General features: G+C 40.5%; 1 protein-coding gene across 3 annotated transcripts in view; it reads right to left on the bottom strand.

The window, feature by feature from the left end:
• Positions 1 to 17,055, bottom strand: part of ARHGAP18 (Rho GTPase activating protein 18) — a 259,642-nt gene that overhangs the window by 62,427 nt on the left and 180,160 nt on the right. For all 3 annotated transcript variants that reach the window (XM_069726051.1, XM_069726050.1, XM_069726052.1), the window contains exons 4-6: positions 14,529 to 14,604; positions 4,094 to 4,242; positions 1,502 to 1,667 (exon numbers count right to left, since the gene is read on the bottom strand). In XM_069726051.1, the coding sequence (XP_069582152.1) occupies positions 1,502 to 1,667; positions 4,094 to 4,242; positions 14,529 to 14,604 (391 nt within the window). The remainder of the gene's footprint in view (positions 1 to 1,501; positions 1,668 to 4,093; positions 4,243 to 14,528; positions 14,605 to 17,055) is intronic.

The raw sequence follows: 17,055 nt of genomic DNA, 5'->3' as shown, positions 1-17,055 counted from the left end.
GCCCTAAAACACACACAAGTCTGGTATTATCCTTCAAAAATAAAAATCTGATTAATAAGCAGACAAACTACAAGAGCAACAAATGTACCAAATAGGAAATACGGCAGCTGTCAGTCACATGACCTGGCTATTATGTGTATGTGTGAGCTAATATATACTGCCAGGGGGTAGGGCTTCCTGTTAGCTGGGGATTAATCAGGCTGCCAATAGCAACCAACCACAGCTCAGCTTCTATTTTGCTACAGCTAATTAATCTGAGCTCTGATCGGTTAATATAGGTAACAAAGGACATTCTCAGTATAACAAAGCTTGTGTGAGGTAATAGCATGTCAGTTAGGGTGTGTTGGTGGAAAGGCTGATGTCAGTCACATTACATCTATGTGAGAGGATATAGAAACTGCCAGTTACAGACTATTTTTACCACAATAATGCCTCATAGGAAAAGGAATTCCATGGCACGAATGTCAGCTGATGCAAAAAGAAAAGCTGCATTACGGGCCAATGAAAAATGTGAAGACCGAGAAACAAGGCTGACACACAAAAACAGCAGCTGCTTCCTCAAGAGCCAATGAACTTTCTGAGGAGAAGGAAGCGAGGCTTGCAAACATGAAAACAAGAGCTGCTTCCTCAAGAGCCAGTGAGTCATCTGCTTCTATTAGCTTAGTTTTTGCCTTTTAATAATTACATTTCTATCTATTTGTTTTGTGGTTTTTGTGTGCAGAATAAATTTTTGTTAACACATTCTATTTTGCTAACAGCAGTTATTAACCCGGGCAAAGCCGGGTAGTACAGCTAGTTCTTTAATAAGACTATTGAATAAAAATATATCTGATAAAAAAAGGCCCTGTCAAGGCCCTTTCATCTCCAATTTATGCAACATAGCTGGCAAAAAAAAACCTAATTTTACTACAAGTAAAGGAAATGGAAATTTTATTAACTAAAATGGTCAATTGTGCACAAAATGTATTGGGATGGAACACCGTAAGTTACACAAGATTTCCCCCCTTGCCTCACACCACCTATTGCCTAAAACCACCTACGCAAGCTACTGTATAAATTCAGCAAAACAAATACAAAGTCTTTGATGAACTAAAGCAAATTTGGTTAAAAAAGGGAATGAAAAGGCAAGGGAGGGCTAGTGGTGACCACAGGTGAGCAGCTTTGAACAAAAATAAGAAGTTGCAGGGTCATAAGACTCTGTGTGTTCCATCATGCAACGTGGCTTCCAAGGCCAAAAAGTATCCACATCATTTTAATATTTACTTCAATAACTTCTGACATTAGAAGCTTCAATCCTTTTAATACTAATGGTGCATTCCCTGTGGCCATTATTTGCATGGTGTTCGAAGCAAAACATTTATAGGCTTTGGGACATCGTCATCACCTGAAGGAACTAAAGTGTATTAAAGGTTAATCAATCATTGGTGTGTGTGACTCACAAGGGCACTTGGTGCTTGTTTACAGCCAAAGCGTATTATTTATTCTTTCTTTATGTAATTACCTTTAACTTTCATTTTGGCAGCTCGCTGAAGTTTTAATTCTGTGCCCAGAACGTCATACAAGGCAGTAAGCTCGATAAGTGCTAGAGAAGTCACCTTCTTCATATCCTGAGGAGCCAAATCACCAATCTTTGTGATGCCAGTCTTGGCTTTAGGAAGCCTGTAGTTCTGTAACAGTTCAAATTCAATTGTGGCATTGAATGTCAAACAGAAATCAAGCAGGCACAATTAAAATAAACTATCTTGTGGGCTATTCCCATCTCCAGGATCATGCTCATCTTCAAACAATAGCAACTGTGGCTGGACAAACACAGTATTTACAAGCTCTTTTCTACCAAGTTTGTAAGCACTTCTCTAAAGCCAGCTGGGATTGCCGTAGAGCCCCGTTAGTACCTAATCCCAACCACCTTCAGGACCACTGCTCTTTTAATGCTGCAGAGCTAAAGCTGGCTTATATTTCAGCATTGAGAGCTCACAGTTTGGAACAGCAGTGCAACGATGCTGCCGGATCAAGCCGTTAATCAAGCAGAAGTTCCCACCCCCAGCATTCAGGAAATCTAGGAGCTAGGTGACAGTGCACTGCTGATAGCCTTTCATGACTTCCACCTTTTAAACTGCTGTATCCTGATATAGGGGCTGAAGAGCTACTTAACACACTTTTTTCACCTTTTATAATGGACATCATCTGTCCCAAGATATGAGCTAAAAATTTTATCTAAATTTTCCCTTTAAGCAGATGGAGGGCAACAGATACTTTTCAAGGGGCATGTACCATTTCTACCTCTAACACCATACAGTCATAAAGCAAGCAGCGTCAAAGAGGGAAAATATAGAACTTACCCGGAGAGAAGGTCAGACCAGCATGAGTAACCCTCATTGCCGAACATCTTTGTTCATGCAACAGGTGCCACAGAAGAGTAGCAGCAAATGCTCATGGGAGCAGTGCCAGGTTTAGGATTGGCCAGAGTCACAGAATTAAGTATACTGTATATCCCCAGAGAAGAATCTTACACCAATCATGTGGCTCAAGGGAAAATTTTTATAAAAATCTTATAAGCTCATATCTAGGAAACAAAGCTGATTATAAAATAGTAGTTAAACAGGAACATGTTTTTTTCCGAGTTATTAAACTAGCTGTCAATATATCTAGTTTAATAGTTAAAAAGTTTTGAAAGGACCTCTTTAAATAGCTGAAACCATTAAGTTCCTTTCTGAAGGACGCGCGTTGTTGTACAAAGACTCGTAGGCCATGCAATGCTATTCTAAGCTCTTTAAAGGGTTGAGATTGACATTTAGAAGTATTTTCCAATAGGTGGCTGTAGAGACCCTGCTCTCTCCCTTTGTGAAGAGTCTACTTGCATATTTCATTTTCCATGGGAACTTTTCATGGCCTATAAGTCTCCCTATACAAGGAGGAACTTTACTCCATAGATACCCCATCAAAAGACTCTCCCTCAGGCTGCCATCACACTAGCAGTATTGGGTCAGTATTTTACATCAGTATTTGTAAGCCAAAACCAGGAGTGGAACAATTAAAGGAAAAGTATAATAGAAACGTATGTACCACTTCTGCATTTATCACCCACTCCTGGTTTTGGCTTACAAATACTGATGTAAAATACTGACCAAATACTGCTAGTGTGACAGCGGCCTCAGCCAACCAGTTTATCTGCTTTGCACCTAAGATGCGCAAAAATCCTGAAACAAGCGTTTGTAGATGGAGATTTTGGTATAGCATTATATCCCAAGTCATGTGGAAGGGATCTTTAAGTGCTAATATTGACTTTTATGAGTTCTACTTTAATAAGTAGCACTGGAGCCATCTGAGTCTTTTTGGTATTCTGGACCACTTGTCTCAGCTCCCAAAACGGATCCCTATTAAGGGTGTTCATATAATATTTATGGCAAGATCAAACAGTTCCAATGCAGTAGAAACCCTGTCCAGCTGCAGGTAGCTGAAGGTAGAGGATTTTTCAAGGTTTTGACTTTGGCTGCACAGTGAGTTGATAAGGTTTTGGTCACAGTAGCAGCTGGACAGTGTCATATATAGTGCCACAGTGAGGGTCATTCATAAAGTCCAAGTAGTTTTCAGCTCAACGGTTCGGCTATTTCACGTACAACCCATCACTACTGGAGAACCTCTTATTCTGTAATGAATCTATCTGCATAATTGGTATCTGACAGACATAAGTTTTTTTTTGTTCATTTCTTCAACAAAAGTACATATTAAAAAATGAATTCTTCCTACTAAAAAAAAGTGTAAGGGGAATATCTCTCCTTGTTTAGAGTGTCAAGCTGGTGTTAGGAGACTTATAGGCCATGCCCTATCAAATCTACTGCTTTACATAACCCGAAATATATGTCTGGAAATGAAGTTTCTAATTGTCGCTTCTTATCCTAAATCATATGGCAAGGTTAGGCTTGCTACATCCTATCCGTGACACTAGAATTCCAGTCTTCTTCCTCTCTGAGGAAAGTAATTGCATATCATTTCCTAAAAGAAAATGGGATAAAGCAATCTAAAGGAGATTGCAGCATATATCGCGTAGACAAATTTCCAAGATAACTGCAGAAAGCTATGGGAAAATACTTACTGGTAATAAGGAGTCATCTTCCTTCTCATTCCTGACATTAGGGAACTCTTTGAGGTTTGAAGCCTGCTCAGCGAATGAAATTTCCAGATTGATGGCAGTTTCAGGAGTATCTTTTTTTTCTGTTACCTCTGTAGCTTCATCTTCTAGCTCTAGATATACAGAAATAGTTAGGAATCGTTCAGATAAACATTCTAGATCCGATTTTCTAGTCCCACCCAGCCCCAGGGAAGACCACAAGTTACTTGTAGCTGCAGTTACTTTAAATTTGATGGCAAGAATAGCACAGCATGCAGTTATATTCTCCCTGTTAAAACAATAGAAATCCCATTGGGGAACCCTGATGTAAGCCATAATAGGTTAATTGGGTCTTTAAAAGGAGACAATCATGTGCTATAATGTTAACAGCTCAATATAGAAGAGAGGACATAAAACTGCCTATTTTTTTGGTCAATTTCTAATGAACATATTCCCAAAAATAAGTACGGTAAGTGAATCACAAATAAACTTCCACCTGATGACTTAAATAAAAATAGTGACCCCATACTAGATGCCTCTTTATATGAACCCTCCTTTATAAAGACAGCATAAAGGCCCTTAGATCTGTGTCCTCTTCCTTTGTACGCTCAGCACCCAGTCCTTCATGTCAGTGGCCCATCCCCACATGCAGGCACAGAATACAGGTCTGCGAACCATAGTTTCCCCATCTCACCCTAATAGAGGAACAGCATACAGACCCTCAAGACAATATTTAAAGAGCCATGTTAATGCCCTCCAGTCTGTGACCTCATTTCCTCAAGCCTGACAAAATAACCTGTTAGCTAAGCTGTTCTCGGCACTTACGTTCTTCAGGGCACATAAAGTGCACCATTAGGCTCCTTTGGGAGACAATCCTAACTATTTCCATAACAAAAGGTATCAAAAGATGCCATTCTAGGAAAAAACTTGGTTTTATTTAAAGGAACCTGTCACCCCCAAAATCGAAGGTGAGCTAAGCCCACCAGCATCAGGGGCTTATCTACAGCATTCTGTAATGCTGTAGATAAGCCCCCGATGTATCCTGAAAGATGAGAAAAAGAAGTTAGATTATACTCACGCAGGGGCGGTCCCACTGTGGTCCGGTCCGATGGGTGTCACGGTCCGGTCCAGCGCCTCCCATCTTCTTATAATGACGTCCTCTTCTTGTCTACATGCTGCGGCTCCGGCACAGGTGTACTTTGTCTGCCATGTTGAGGGCAAAGCAAAGTACTGAAGTGCACAGGCGCCGGTAAAGGTCAGAGAGGACCGGTGCCTGCGCACTACAGTACTTTGCTCTGCCCTCAACAGGGCAAACAAAGTACACCTGCGCTGGAGCCGCAGCGTGAAGACAAGAAGAGGACGTCATCGTAAGAAGATGGGAGGCCCCGGACCGGACCGCGGCGCCCATCGGATCGTACCGACCGCCAAGGTGAGTATAATATAACCACTTTTTCTCATCTTTCAGGTTACATGGGGGCTTATCTACAGCATTCCAGAATGCTGTAGATAAGCCCCTGATGCTGGTGGGCTTAGCTCACCTTTGATTTTGTGGGTGACAGGTTCCCTTTAAATGAGCTCCATGGTCATTCTGATATTTGCACACATGGTCTCTACAATCCTTACTACCTCTGAAGATCATGTTTGCCAGTATGACAATGACCATGGATCAGATTTGCTAAAGCAAAAAACTGAAAGGATTTGCATGAGGAGATCCTATATTGGCATTTCCAAGGAGCACAGTTATATAGTAATGGAACAGCGAGAGTTAGAACATTATGGTAACTTTAAAAACAGCCATGAACCTAGAGATGGTGCCAGCAGGAGGCAGCAAAGTAGGATAACTGGAAAGATCAACAGCTTATCCAGACAATGCAATTACTAATGTGATACATAAGAAGAGACTGAAAGCGCACTCACCGGTATATGAACAATCAAAGCGGTTTATTCACATGAGATCATGCGGTGCAAGGAGGGTATGTGAATACATACCCTCCTTGCACCGCATGATCTCATGTGAATAAACCGCTTTGATTGTTCATATACCGGTGAGTGCGCTTTCAGTCTCTTCTTATGTATCATGTTGGATCTGTTTTTCTTAAGCAGCACCAAGGTATAATCTTTTTAGCGTTTTTTTTGTTTAGTTTGTTTTCTGACAAAAGGCTTTAATAGTGCATTTTTCTGCCCCTGGAGCAGTAAGGATCTAGCGTATAGCGGCTGTGCGATTGCATTTTTTTCTCTTTATTCTGGAATGCAATTACTAATTTTCTCATCTTTGCCACAAATGATCTAGCTTACATTGCTTTCACTCATGAAATTAGGTGTCATTTTTCAAGCCAAGTCACAAATTTTAAAGGCAGAAGATTTATGTAGGAAAATTACTACTCCTGTTTTCTTTAATCCACTCCTAACTTTGGCTTCAAAAACCATAAACTAGCATATGTGAACGCCTGCTAAAATGTAATATCTGATTTAGAATACCTTTTTCAGATACCCTAATAGATAATATTAAGTAAATCATGCAGCTCCATTCAGACTAGGAGGTAGTAATAAAGAGTATCACTGGTCCTTAGGAACCAAGACATTGAAATAAATGTGAAGGACACCAATGCTTCATTTGAACCCTTGACACCAGTTCCCCTATAGATTACAGTGAATCAATAGGGATCATAGTCACAGGCTAAGTTTTCTGGCCTTCTGTCGGAATGGAACTAAATATAGATGCACAATAAGAAAATCCAGTTGGAGGATGCCAGTTTCTTTCTACACGGCACAAAAATTAACCAAAACAGAGAAAACTGCAAAAATAAGTACAACAATGCTATATGTGATCACTGTACAGTCAACAATAACATCTTTATTACTCTTTAGAGATAAATCGCATAACGTATAGTGACATAATGCAGAATAGACAGTCAGGGAAGATGCAGAACGCTGATATAGTCTGTCTTCCACTGTGATGTTTTTCAATGAGAGTAGTTTGCCGGTTTCTTCAGTTTGCTTTACAGAACCTCCCGAGGATTTGCACTCAGGGAAGGTTTCCATTTCTACAAAACATTTTCATCTGCTGAGCAAACAGTCACAGTTCATATCACATGCGAATGAGAAAACAGAAATTAAATGTTGTGTTCACAACACAGGAATACAATGTACAGCATTGTTCTGGTTTTCTGCCCAAAATAAAGAAAAGCAGAATATAAAAGAACTGATATACCATAGCGCAGATGATGCTAAACTAAACATCTCGTTCATTTCTTCACCTCCCCTGATATGAATACGACGCCAAAACTTCCAATTACGTTCCAACCAGGGGTGTACCTACAACAGATTCAGGGGTTGCAATTGCACCCGGGCCCTGGAGCCTAGGGGGCCCTAAAAGTTCCTTTGGTCTATAGAAAAAGACTATTGCTATTAAAGATTTAAAATATTTGGGGGCCCCGTTGGAGCTTTCTCATCGGGGCACATGAGTTTCAAGTTAAGCCACTGGTTCCATCTATATTTTTTTATTTTTGTCCTCAAATTCCCAAAGGTCCTGGAACCAATACTGGTTATAGCTGATGTTTCTATGATGCAGGCATACACATTTCATATTGAATTGGGTTTCCCAATATACAGATAGGATACAGCCATAAATATATCTATACAGTAGCTGAATTGTTTAATTCTCCCCATTAGTCGAACAGCTGTACATGGGGGCTGTAGAGGTTTTCAACCCATGCCTTGTTTGTCACAAAAGACAATTTTCAGTTTTTTCAGGCATCTTGGTAGTAAAAATAAGTGGTGGTGCCTCTATACCACTGCCCTTGTATTATCTATATTGTCATGACTGCGAAGCTGAGCAATTGCCTACAGCGGTCATGAGCTGTAGTTGTGATGTTACTGTTGCTAAGATTGGGGACAGCAGCGGAAAAGCAGGCTGGAGGAGCATGGAAAAAGTAATGACAATTTTATTATTTTATTGCAAAGGTATTCTATGTGTAAAGGTAATGTGCTAAAGAAAAAATAAGAAAGCAGTATCTACAGTTGTGGCCAAAAGTATTGACACCCCTGCAATTCTGTCAGATAATACTCAGTTTCTTCCTGAAACTGATTGCAAACACTAATTCTTTGGTATTCGTATCTTCATTTAATTTGTCTTAAATGAAAAAACACAAAAAGAATTGTCCTAAAGCTAAATTGGATATAATTCCACACCAAACATAAAAAGGGGGTGGACAAAAGTATTGGCACTGTTTGAAAAATCATGTGATGCTTCTCTAATTTGTGTAATTAACAGCACCTGTAACTTACCTGTGGCACCTAACAGGTGTTGGCAATAACTAAATCACACTTGCAGCCTGTTGACATGGATTAAAGTTGACTCAACCTCTGTCCTGTGTCCTTGTGTGTACCACACCGAGCATGGAGAAAAGAAAGAAGACCAAAGAACTGTTTGAGGACTTGAGAAACCAAATTGTGAGGAAGCATGAGAAATGTCAAGGCTACAAGTCCGTCTCTAAAGACCTGAACGTTCCTGTGTTTACCATGCACAGTGTCATCAAGAAGTTTAAAGCCCATGGCACTGTGGCTAAGCTCCCTAGATGTGGACGGAAAATAAAAATTGACAAGAGATTTCAACACAAGATTGTGTGGATGTTGGATAAAGAACCTCGACTAACATCCAAACAAGTTCAAGCTGCCCTGCAGTCCGAGGGTACAACAGTGTCAACCCGTACTATCCGTCGGCGTCTGAATGAAAAGGGACTGTATGGTAGGAGACCCAGGAAGATCCCACTTCTTACCCCGAGACATAAAAAAGCCAGGCTGGAGTTTGCCAAAACTTACCTGAAAAAGCCTAAAAGTTTTGGAAAAATGTTCTCTGGTCAGATGAGACAAAAGTAGAGCTTTTTGGGCAAAGGCATCAACATAGAGTTCACAGGAGAAAAAAAGAGGCATTCAAAGAAAAGAACACGGTCCATACAATCAAACATGGCAGAGGTTCCCTGATGTTTTGGGGTTGCTTTGCTGCCTCTGGCACTGGACTGCTTGACCGTGTGCCTGGCATTATGAAGTCTGAAGACTACCAACAAATTTTGCAGCATAATGTAGGGCCCAATGTGAGAAAGCTGGGTCTCCCTCAGAGGTCATGGGTCTTCCAGTAGGACAATGACCCAAAACACACTTCAAAAAGCACTAGAGACTTCTAAGGTGGCCAGCAATGAGTCCAGACCTGAATCCCATAGAACACCTGTGGAGAAATCTAAAAATGGCAGTTTGGAGAAGGCACCCTTCAAATATCAGGGACCTGGAACAGTTTGCCAAAGAAGAATGGTCTAAAATTCCAGCAGAGCATTGTAAGAAACTTATTGATGGTTACCGGAAGCGGTTGGTCGCAGTTATTTTGGCTAAAGGTTGTGCAACCAATTATTAAGCTGAGGGTGCTAATACTTTTGTCTGGCCCCTTTTTGGAGTTTTGTGTGAAATTATCAATGTTTTGCTTTTTGCTTCATTCTCTTTTGTGTTTTTTCATTTAAGACAAGTTAAATGGAGATAATAATACCAAAGAATTTGTGATTGCAATCATTTTCAGGAAGAAACCGAGTATTATCTGACAGAATTGCAGGGGTGTCAATACTTTTGGCCACAACTGTATAATGGTCAGGTTTTGGGTAAACCGAAAAATGACTCGCTCACATGAGCGTATAACAAAGCAGAGTGCTATCTGATGTTTTATGGAATCGCACTCGACCCAGTGTTATACTATGGGGCAGCTCAGATCTGCGATAGTTTTCTCATGCTGATTCAACATGAGAAAACTATTACAGCATGCTGCAAGCGCACCTGAGAATAGGGCCATGCACACCTATACAAGTCTATGGGTGTATTTAACATAAATGTCCAGAAAACATCAATGGAAAGGACATAAATCTCATGAGCTAGATAGGACAGAAATAAGGGGATCTCAACCACCACAGAGTATAATCCTTAAAATGTCTCTATATTGGAAAACATTAAAACTTCAAATAACAATACACAAAAGGCTGCTGAGCCCAGATGCAGGGACAAGCACTCATCAGATAAAGTGCACAGTGCACAATACTGGATAGCCTATACATAAGCGCTAAGAGGCCCGGATTTAAATTTGGCTGTGGTGTAAATTCCCTAACTGCTCAAACGTAAGTGGCCAGTGTGTGGGTAAGAGCACTTCAAAAAGGTATGTAACTATTGAAATTGTCCATGCTAATCCACGTGGAGCATGGATGCAGAGAGAATCACTCACTAAGTAAAAGGAGAAAGGTACACTGATATGACTATACAGTAGGTCTGCATCGAAGGCCAGTCTAAATAATGAGCAGTGAGTAAATTACTTTAACCGCCATACACATATCGCCAAGATGCAGGGGAAGTACTTACAGAGGTAAAGAAAGCATGTCCCCGCCACCTCAACGCAGGCCTCCTGAATAAGTCTGAATGAAACGTGCGTTGGGGCATTGTTTATTTCTGTCAAGCCTAAGGGTGTGTAAGAAACATCAGACTGCACTCAGATGATGTAATCCGAGTGCAGATTATTACCGCACACACTGGCAATGAAGGAGATGGAGACATTACTTTCTCCGTCTCCTCTGCACCTGTGCTGCAATTCTTATGCAATGGAATCGAAGGACGGTGCACTGACATTTGAGCGGAGTGTCATTTGCATAATCGCCTCGATCGCATGCACAAGACAACATATGCTCACATGACACCGGTCAGACTGTGAGAGTAAACAGAACTCACCTTGAAAAGAATGGCAGACCTCACCCTTCCTTGTATTGGTTATGGATGCATGGATGGCAAACTTCAGTACATACATTAGAGCAGGGATGGGCAATTAATTTTCCAGAGGGGCCACATGAGAGACCGTGACTATTGTGGAGGGCGGAACCAATAGACTTAAATTAATTCTACTCAATATTCATATCAATATATTATAATTATTATATTATTGCTAATTATATTAATCTCTTACTGACCAGTGGTATTTTTTGGTTTTGCAAAATAGCCATGTGAAGGCTTGATTTTTGCGGGATGAGCTGTATTTTTGAACAATATCCTTATATTACCGTGTTGCACACTAGAAAACGGGAAAAAAATTCCAAGTGCGGTGAAATTGCAAACAAAAGTGCAATCACACAGTTTCTTTTAATTTACTTTTTTATTAGGTTCACTAAATGCCAAAACTGAACTGCCATTATGATTCTCCAGCTGACGTTTTTAGTGATACCATTTTGCTGCATATACAATCTTTTGATCGACAGTTATTGCATTTTAATGCAATGTTGCGGTGATCAAAAAAACGTAATTCTGGTGGTTTTACTTTTTTCTTGCTACGCCATTTAGCAATCAGGTTAATCCTCTGTTTTATTGATAGATCAGGCGGTTCTGAAAGCAGTGATACCAAATATGTGTATGTTTGATTTTTTTTTTTTATAATTTTATTTAGAATGGGGCGAAAGGGGGGTGATTTGAACTTTTATATTAAAAAAAAAAAAATTAAACTTTTGGCATATTTCAATAGAAGCTGCCATAACCCGATCTGCTCAGCTACATATAGGCAATGAGCAGATCGCCTATATGTAGCTGAATCACTCACTTGCTATGAGCGCCACTCACAACAAGCCGGCAGTGACAACCATAGAGGTCTCCAGGAGACTGGTTGTCATGCCAACACACCGGTGACCCACAAACACGTGATGGGGGTCACCAGTGGGCGGATTTCCAGCACCATTGCAGCTTGTTAAATGCCGCTGTCAGAGTTTGATAGCGGCATTTAACGGGTTAATAGCAGTGAGTAGATCGCGATTCCACTCGAGGCTATTGCAGGCACATGTCAGCTGTTCAAAGGAGCTGACATGTCCCGGGAAAGATGTGGGCTCACCGACAAAGCCTACATCAAAGGGGGAGTGTCTGATGTGGGCATACTATTATGCCCAATGTCTGAAAGGGGTTAATATTAATTGTATCACTTAATATTGAGCAGAATTAAATATGCCGACATCCCCTTATATATTGTTTGAACCAGAGTACAGTTGCCTCTGTATATAGTTTGACCCATCCCAGAGCCCTTTATATACTGTTAGAGCCCCCACACAGCCTCCCTACATACAATATGAGCCCTACACTGCCTCCCTATATACAGCATGAGCCCCACACATCCTCCCTTTATACACTGCATGAGCCCCACACAGCCTCACCATATATACAGCATGAGCCCCACAGTCTCCCCCATATGCAGCACAAGCCCCCCACAGCCTCCCCATATACTGCAGGAGCCCCACACAGCCTCCCTATATGCAGCATGAGCCTCACTCAGCCTCCCTGTATACAGTATGAGCCCCACACAACCTCCCCATATACTGAATGAGGCCCCACACAGCCTCCCCCATATGCAGCATGAGCCCACACAGCATACCCATATACTGCATGAGGTCCCCACAGCCTCCCCATATACTGCATGAGGTCCCCATATCTTTCCTATGTGCAGCACGACACCCCCTAGCCTCCCCATGTGCAGCATGATGCCCCCTAGCCTCCACATGTGCAGCACGACGCCCCCCTAACCTCCCCATGTGCAGCATGATGCCCCCTAGCCTCCCCATGTGCAGCATGATGCCCCCTTAGCCTCCCCATGTGCAGGAAGACACCCCTCAGCCTCCCCATGTGCAGCATGACACCCCCCATAGTCTCCCCATGTGCAGCACGACATCCCCCCATAGCCTCCCCATATGCACCCAAACATCCCATACACATGAAAAAAAAAAAGACATACTTGCCTACCACATACTCACCTCGGTTCCGTTCCCCGGCGCTCTGCTTCTGGTTCCTGTCTCCAGATGCACTGCAGTACACGTCTGACGCGATGAAAATACATCGGGGCAGCTGTTTCACGCTAATTGGTGGAGAAAGTGACCAGAGGCCCCTCCTCCTCCAAAGAAGTCAGCGCAGATGGAGACAGTGAGCGGGCAGTAACGGTGTGGCTCCATTTTCAGGCTCCTCAATGGTCCACAGGCTGGACTGAGACAGCCAGAGGGCCAAATGTTGCCCACGGGCCGTACTTTGCCCAAATCTGCATTAGAATGTAGAGGGGGGGGGGGAAAGTACTGTAGATGCAATATTACTTTGAAGCTATGGACGTCTACAAACACGTGCCTTCATCTGTAACTACTCTCACCAAGGCCCCTGTTCGCTTCTAAAATGCCTTAAAGTGACCATGAAAGCTGATACACGCTGCAGGGATAGTATGTGTCAGGCACTGGCTGTATGATCTCAGCCATGTACGTTTACTCTGAAACGCTGCCATGTTTTAAAGGAAAACATACTTTAAGAGTTGCCTGCTCCTGTTGCACTGGATTAATAGTTATCTCCCTATACACACACACATAGGCAAATACCTGTCAATCCCGGGCAGCAGGCGTCTATTAAAGTATATGCATCAGCTCTCAGGTTCACTTAAATAAAGTGACCATAGATCTATCTAAAATCAACCATCCTTTCCAGCTGCACCTGTTTCTTTCTGGTTTTCATCTATATTCCACTGCATGAGCAGAAAAACACTGAATAAATCATTTAAGAATGATAAATAGTAGGTGGTAAAGAGCGGTTGGTGGATGATCCTAATTTAGTGCCCAAAGCTTTACAGCCGATCTTTCAGTCAGAGAGGAGCGTTGCTGCAAAGCTGAGGACATGTTGCAACAGAGAAAAAAAACGCAGCAAAATTTAGTGACTTTTTATAAAGAACTTTGATGTAGCAATATATCCACCTAAACATAATTAGCACTGACAGATGTGTGAAATAAAATTGTAATCATTACACCCCCGCACATATTGGACCACAGTTGTACCAAACAGACAACGTTGACAATCTATTGTTCGGTTCTGTTGATGGCAAACAATCGAGTTTTGGATGACGAAAGGTCGCATCTGTCCGAAAGATCAATTGGGCATGTCTAATAATAATGGCCGACTTTTGTTCATGGCATAAATGTGTAGGTTTTGAGAATTCGGAAACTGAACAACCTGTTATTTTTAGAACTGCCATTGGGTGCATCACATTAAGATAATCATTTTCTTTCGCTATACGTCAGAAATGTATGGTTGAATCTTAAAGATATTTGTACAATAATCGGACATGTGCATGGTGCGGTCGTGTACACAAAGTTTATTCATCGTTCCATCATTGGGGGGACTTTAATGTTGGGTACGTCAGGTTTTTAAAAGTAGCTCCCTGATGCATGGATTTTCTTTTTCTTAACTGGATCCTGGTTTCCTACAATTCTGAGAACCTTACACAATTCCTATTTTCCCATTGCTAGTGTACTGTTGTAGATGTGACCCAGCAAACCATGTAAATCATTTTTAATAGGGAGTCAGAAGTATAAGGACACAGAAACAATCCATCACATACCATCAGATTTTTCATTTAACACTTCACTTGCTCCTTGGCTGCTTTCTGCAGATTGAAATCCGTTCAAGTCTTCAGCCTAAAATGCACATAGATGGAAAAAGAACTACTTTTTATTTTCAGCAACATCCATCATAGATTATATATAATCATATATTATGTATGCAATACAATATTGGACAGTGTGGGAATACTCAGGGTTGAAGCTTATGACTTTTCCTAAATAAAACTCAACATTTTGTTTCCCAGACTTATTACCATGCAAAGTGGGAACAAGTCCTAAAAAAACAAACATTGCAAATCGTGTTGTGTGACATTACTGCGCCGTAGAAGTCAATACCATGACAAGCGTGTGACATTTAGAAATTAAATAGTAATTGAAATAGAAGAATTTGCATTAAACTTGCAGCTTCAGTTATGTAACACTTTTGCACCCCAAGTCATTTTTTTGCTTTGTAGGCCTTCTCTAATATTAACCTGGTATGCCAAAAATTGTACCATTTCCCTTTAACCCCTTCCGGTAACTGTACAGTATGTCCAGATTGTAGGCGATTTCTCACAATCAGATGTATAATTAAGCCTGATTGATGGCACAGGAACAGGAATTGTGCCCGTGCCATCCGCAGCAGGAGCCGCATTTATGCACAGCTAGCTGAGCCCACTGCTGTGCTTTGTTGGGGGTTGAGCCTGGGTCCGATCTCAGAAATGTAACCCCTTAGATGCTGCTGTGAGACGTGACAGCAGGAAATGAGTTTTTTGACAAAGGGAAATGGCGCCTTTTGTCAGTCCATCGGTACCCCTGGCATAATGGTCGTTGTGATGCTGAAGTTTGCTGTGCCAACAATTAGGTCTAACGATGGCCTCCATGTATGCCATAAACTTTAGCCTATCCCGATTCTGCAGCAGGCAGAGCCCAATATGCTGCCAGTCACATGTAGGTTGTACAGTGTACCATCAATGCAACCAAAGGATTGCGTATTTAAGTTTAATAGTGGGGCCAGCAAGCTTTTTTTTAACAAAAGTGTAAAATATAGTATATATATATATATCCCTGCTGTACTGTTCGGTCAAAAATGACCATTCTTGAACTTTGATATTTTTTAAACAATTCATTATGTGGTTCTGAAACTTGTGGTTACTTCTATGTTCCTAATCTGAGGGGTTCTTTCTAAGGGTCCTTTTTTTTTGGGGGGGGGGGGGTAGCTTTTGCGGCACATTTTTTTTTTTACACTTGTACTGTTCCCGGTCAAAAATGACTGAATAGCATTTTAGCTAATTTCAGCCATTTTTTGAGTAAAACAAATGAGTTATAATTTCTTTTGAGACTACTTATTGCATCTACTATTGTTTATGAAGTATATATGAAGTAAAACAGTTGCTTTTGGTGCAGATTTACACATGCAAACCATAAAATTAGCTAAAATGCTATTCGGTCATTTTTGATCCGGAACAGTACAAGTGTAAAAAACAAAAAACCATATTGGCTTTCAGTGCAGTTCTGTGCAAACAAGCCTGAGCTTCCACAAGGTATTCTCAGCAAAAGAGGTGTACATAGTTCCATGTTTTATTTCACTCAAGAGACAACAGTGGTTTCTTATGCTCCAAAAAAAAAAAAATATATACTTATGAGCACAATGCACAATGATGATGCAATAAGCAATCGAGAAGATAGAAAGCCGGACATGATAATGGACTAGGCAGACATGTGTATTATTGTTGTCCTGAATGTAAACAATATAATTATGTGAAGATTTTCTGAAAAAAAAAATCATTTTTTTAATTATTTTTACTATTTTTTTCAAAATGTTTGCACGCAGTTAAATTTTATACTATAGTTAATTTTAGTTATAGTTATTATAGTTGTAGTAGTAGTTTTAGTTAGTTAAGCTCAATTTTGTAATTTATGTGTAGAATTCAATAAGCCCTTGTAACCTTTTTAAACACAAAATAATTTAAAAAATTGAGTTTATTTTTATTTATTTATTTTTTCTTATAATGACCAACCATGCTCACATACAGTATAATAATGCAACAGGTATTCAAAAAAAAAACAGCATTTTAATAGGTCCGGTCAAAAATGACCGGAGCAGTGTATAGTGGAAACGAATAGAACAGCAGGGATATATCTATCTATCTATCTATCTATCTATCTATCTATCTATCTATCTATCTATCTATCTATCTGCATTCAAAATATTCCGTACTATAAAACCTTGTTATTTATTGAGCACTGTGAAACTCCTTAAAAAAATGAGTATTGGTGTCAAAAATCTTATTATTGCCTTACAAAATATGAAATATAATCTGGTCAAAAAAATTAATTTATATCCCAACATGGATAAAACTATAGCTTCTAACGTAAGCCCTTACACAGCAATGTATTCAGAAAAATGAAAAAGTTATGGCTATGACAAATATGACAACCAAAACAACAAAAAAGATTTTTAAACACAAAAAAAGATTTTCTTGTGCAAAAGTAGTAAAAAGAAGAATATATAAATTGGGTATCACAGTAATTGCATCAACGCAC

The sequence above is a fragment of the Ranitomeya imitator genome, chromosome 5 (genome assembly GCF_032444005.1).
Source record: "Ranitomeya imitator isolate aRanImi1 chromosome 5, aRanImi1.pri, whole genome shotgun sequence".
NCBI lineage: Eukaryota > Metazoa > Chordata > Amphibia > Anura > Dendrobatidae > Ranitomeya > Ranitomeya imitator.
The sequence above is the reverse complement of the archived record's forward strand: the minus strand, read 5'-3'. Positions and strand labels throughout refer to the sequence as shown.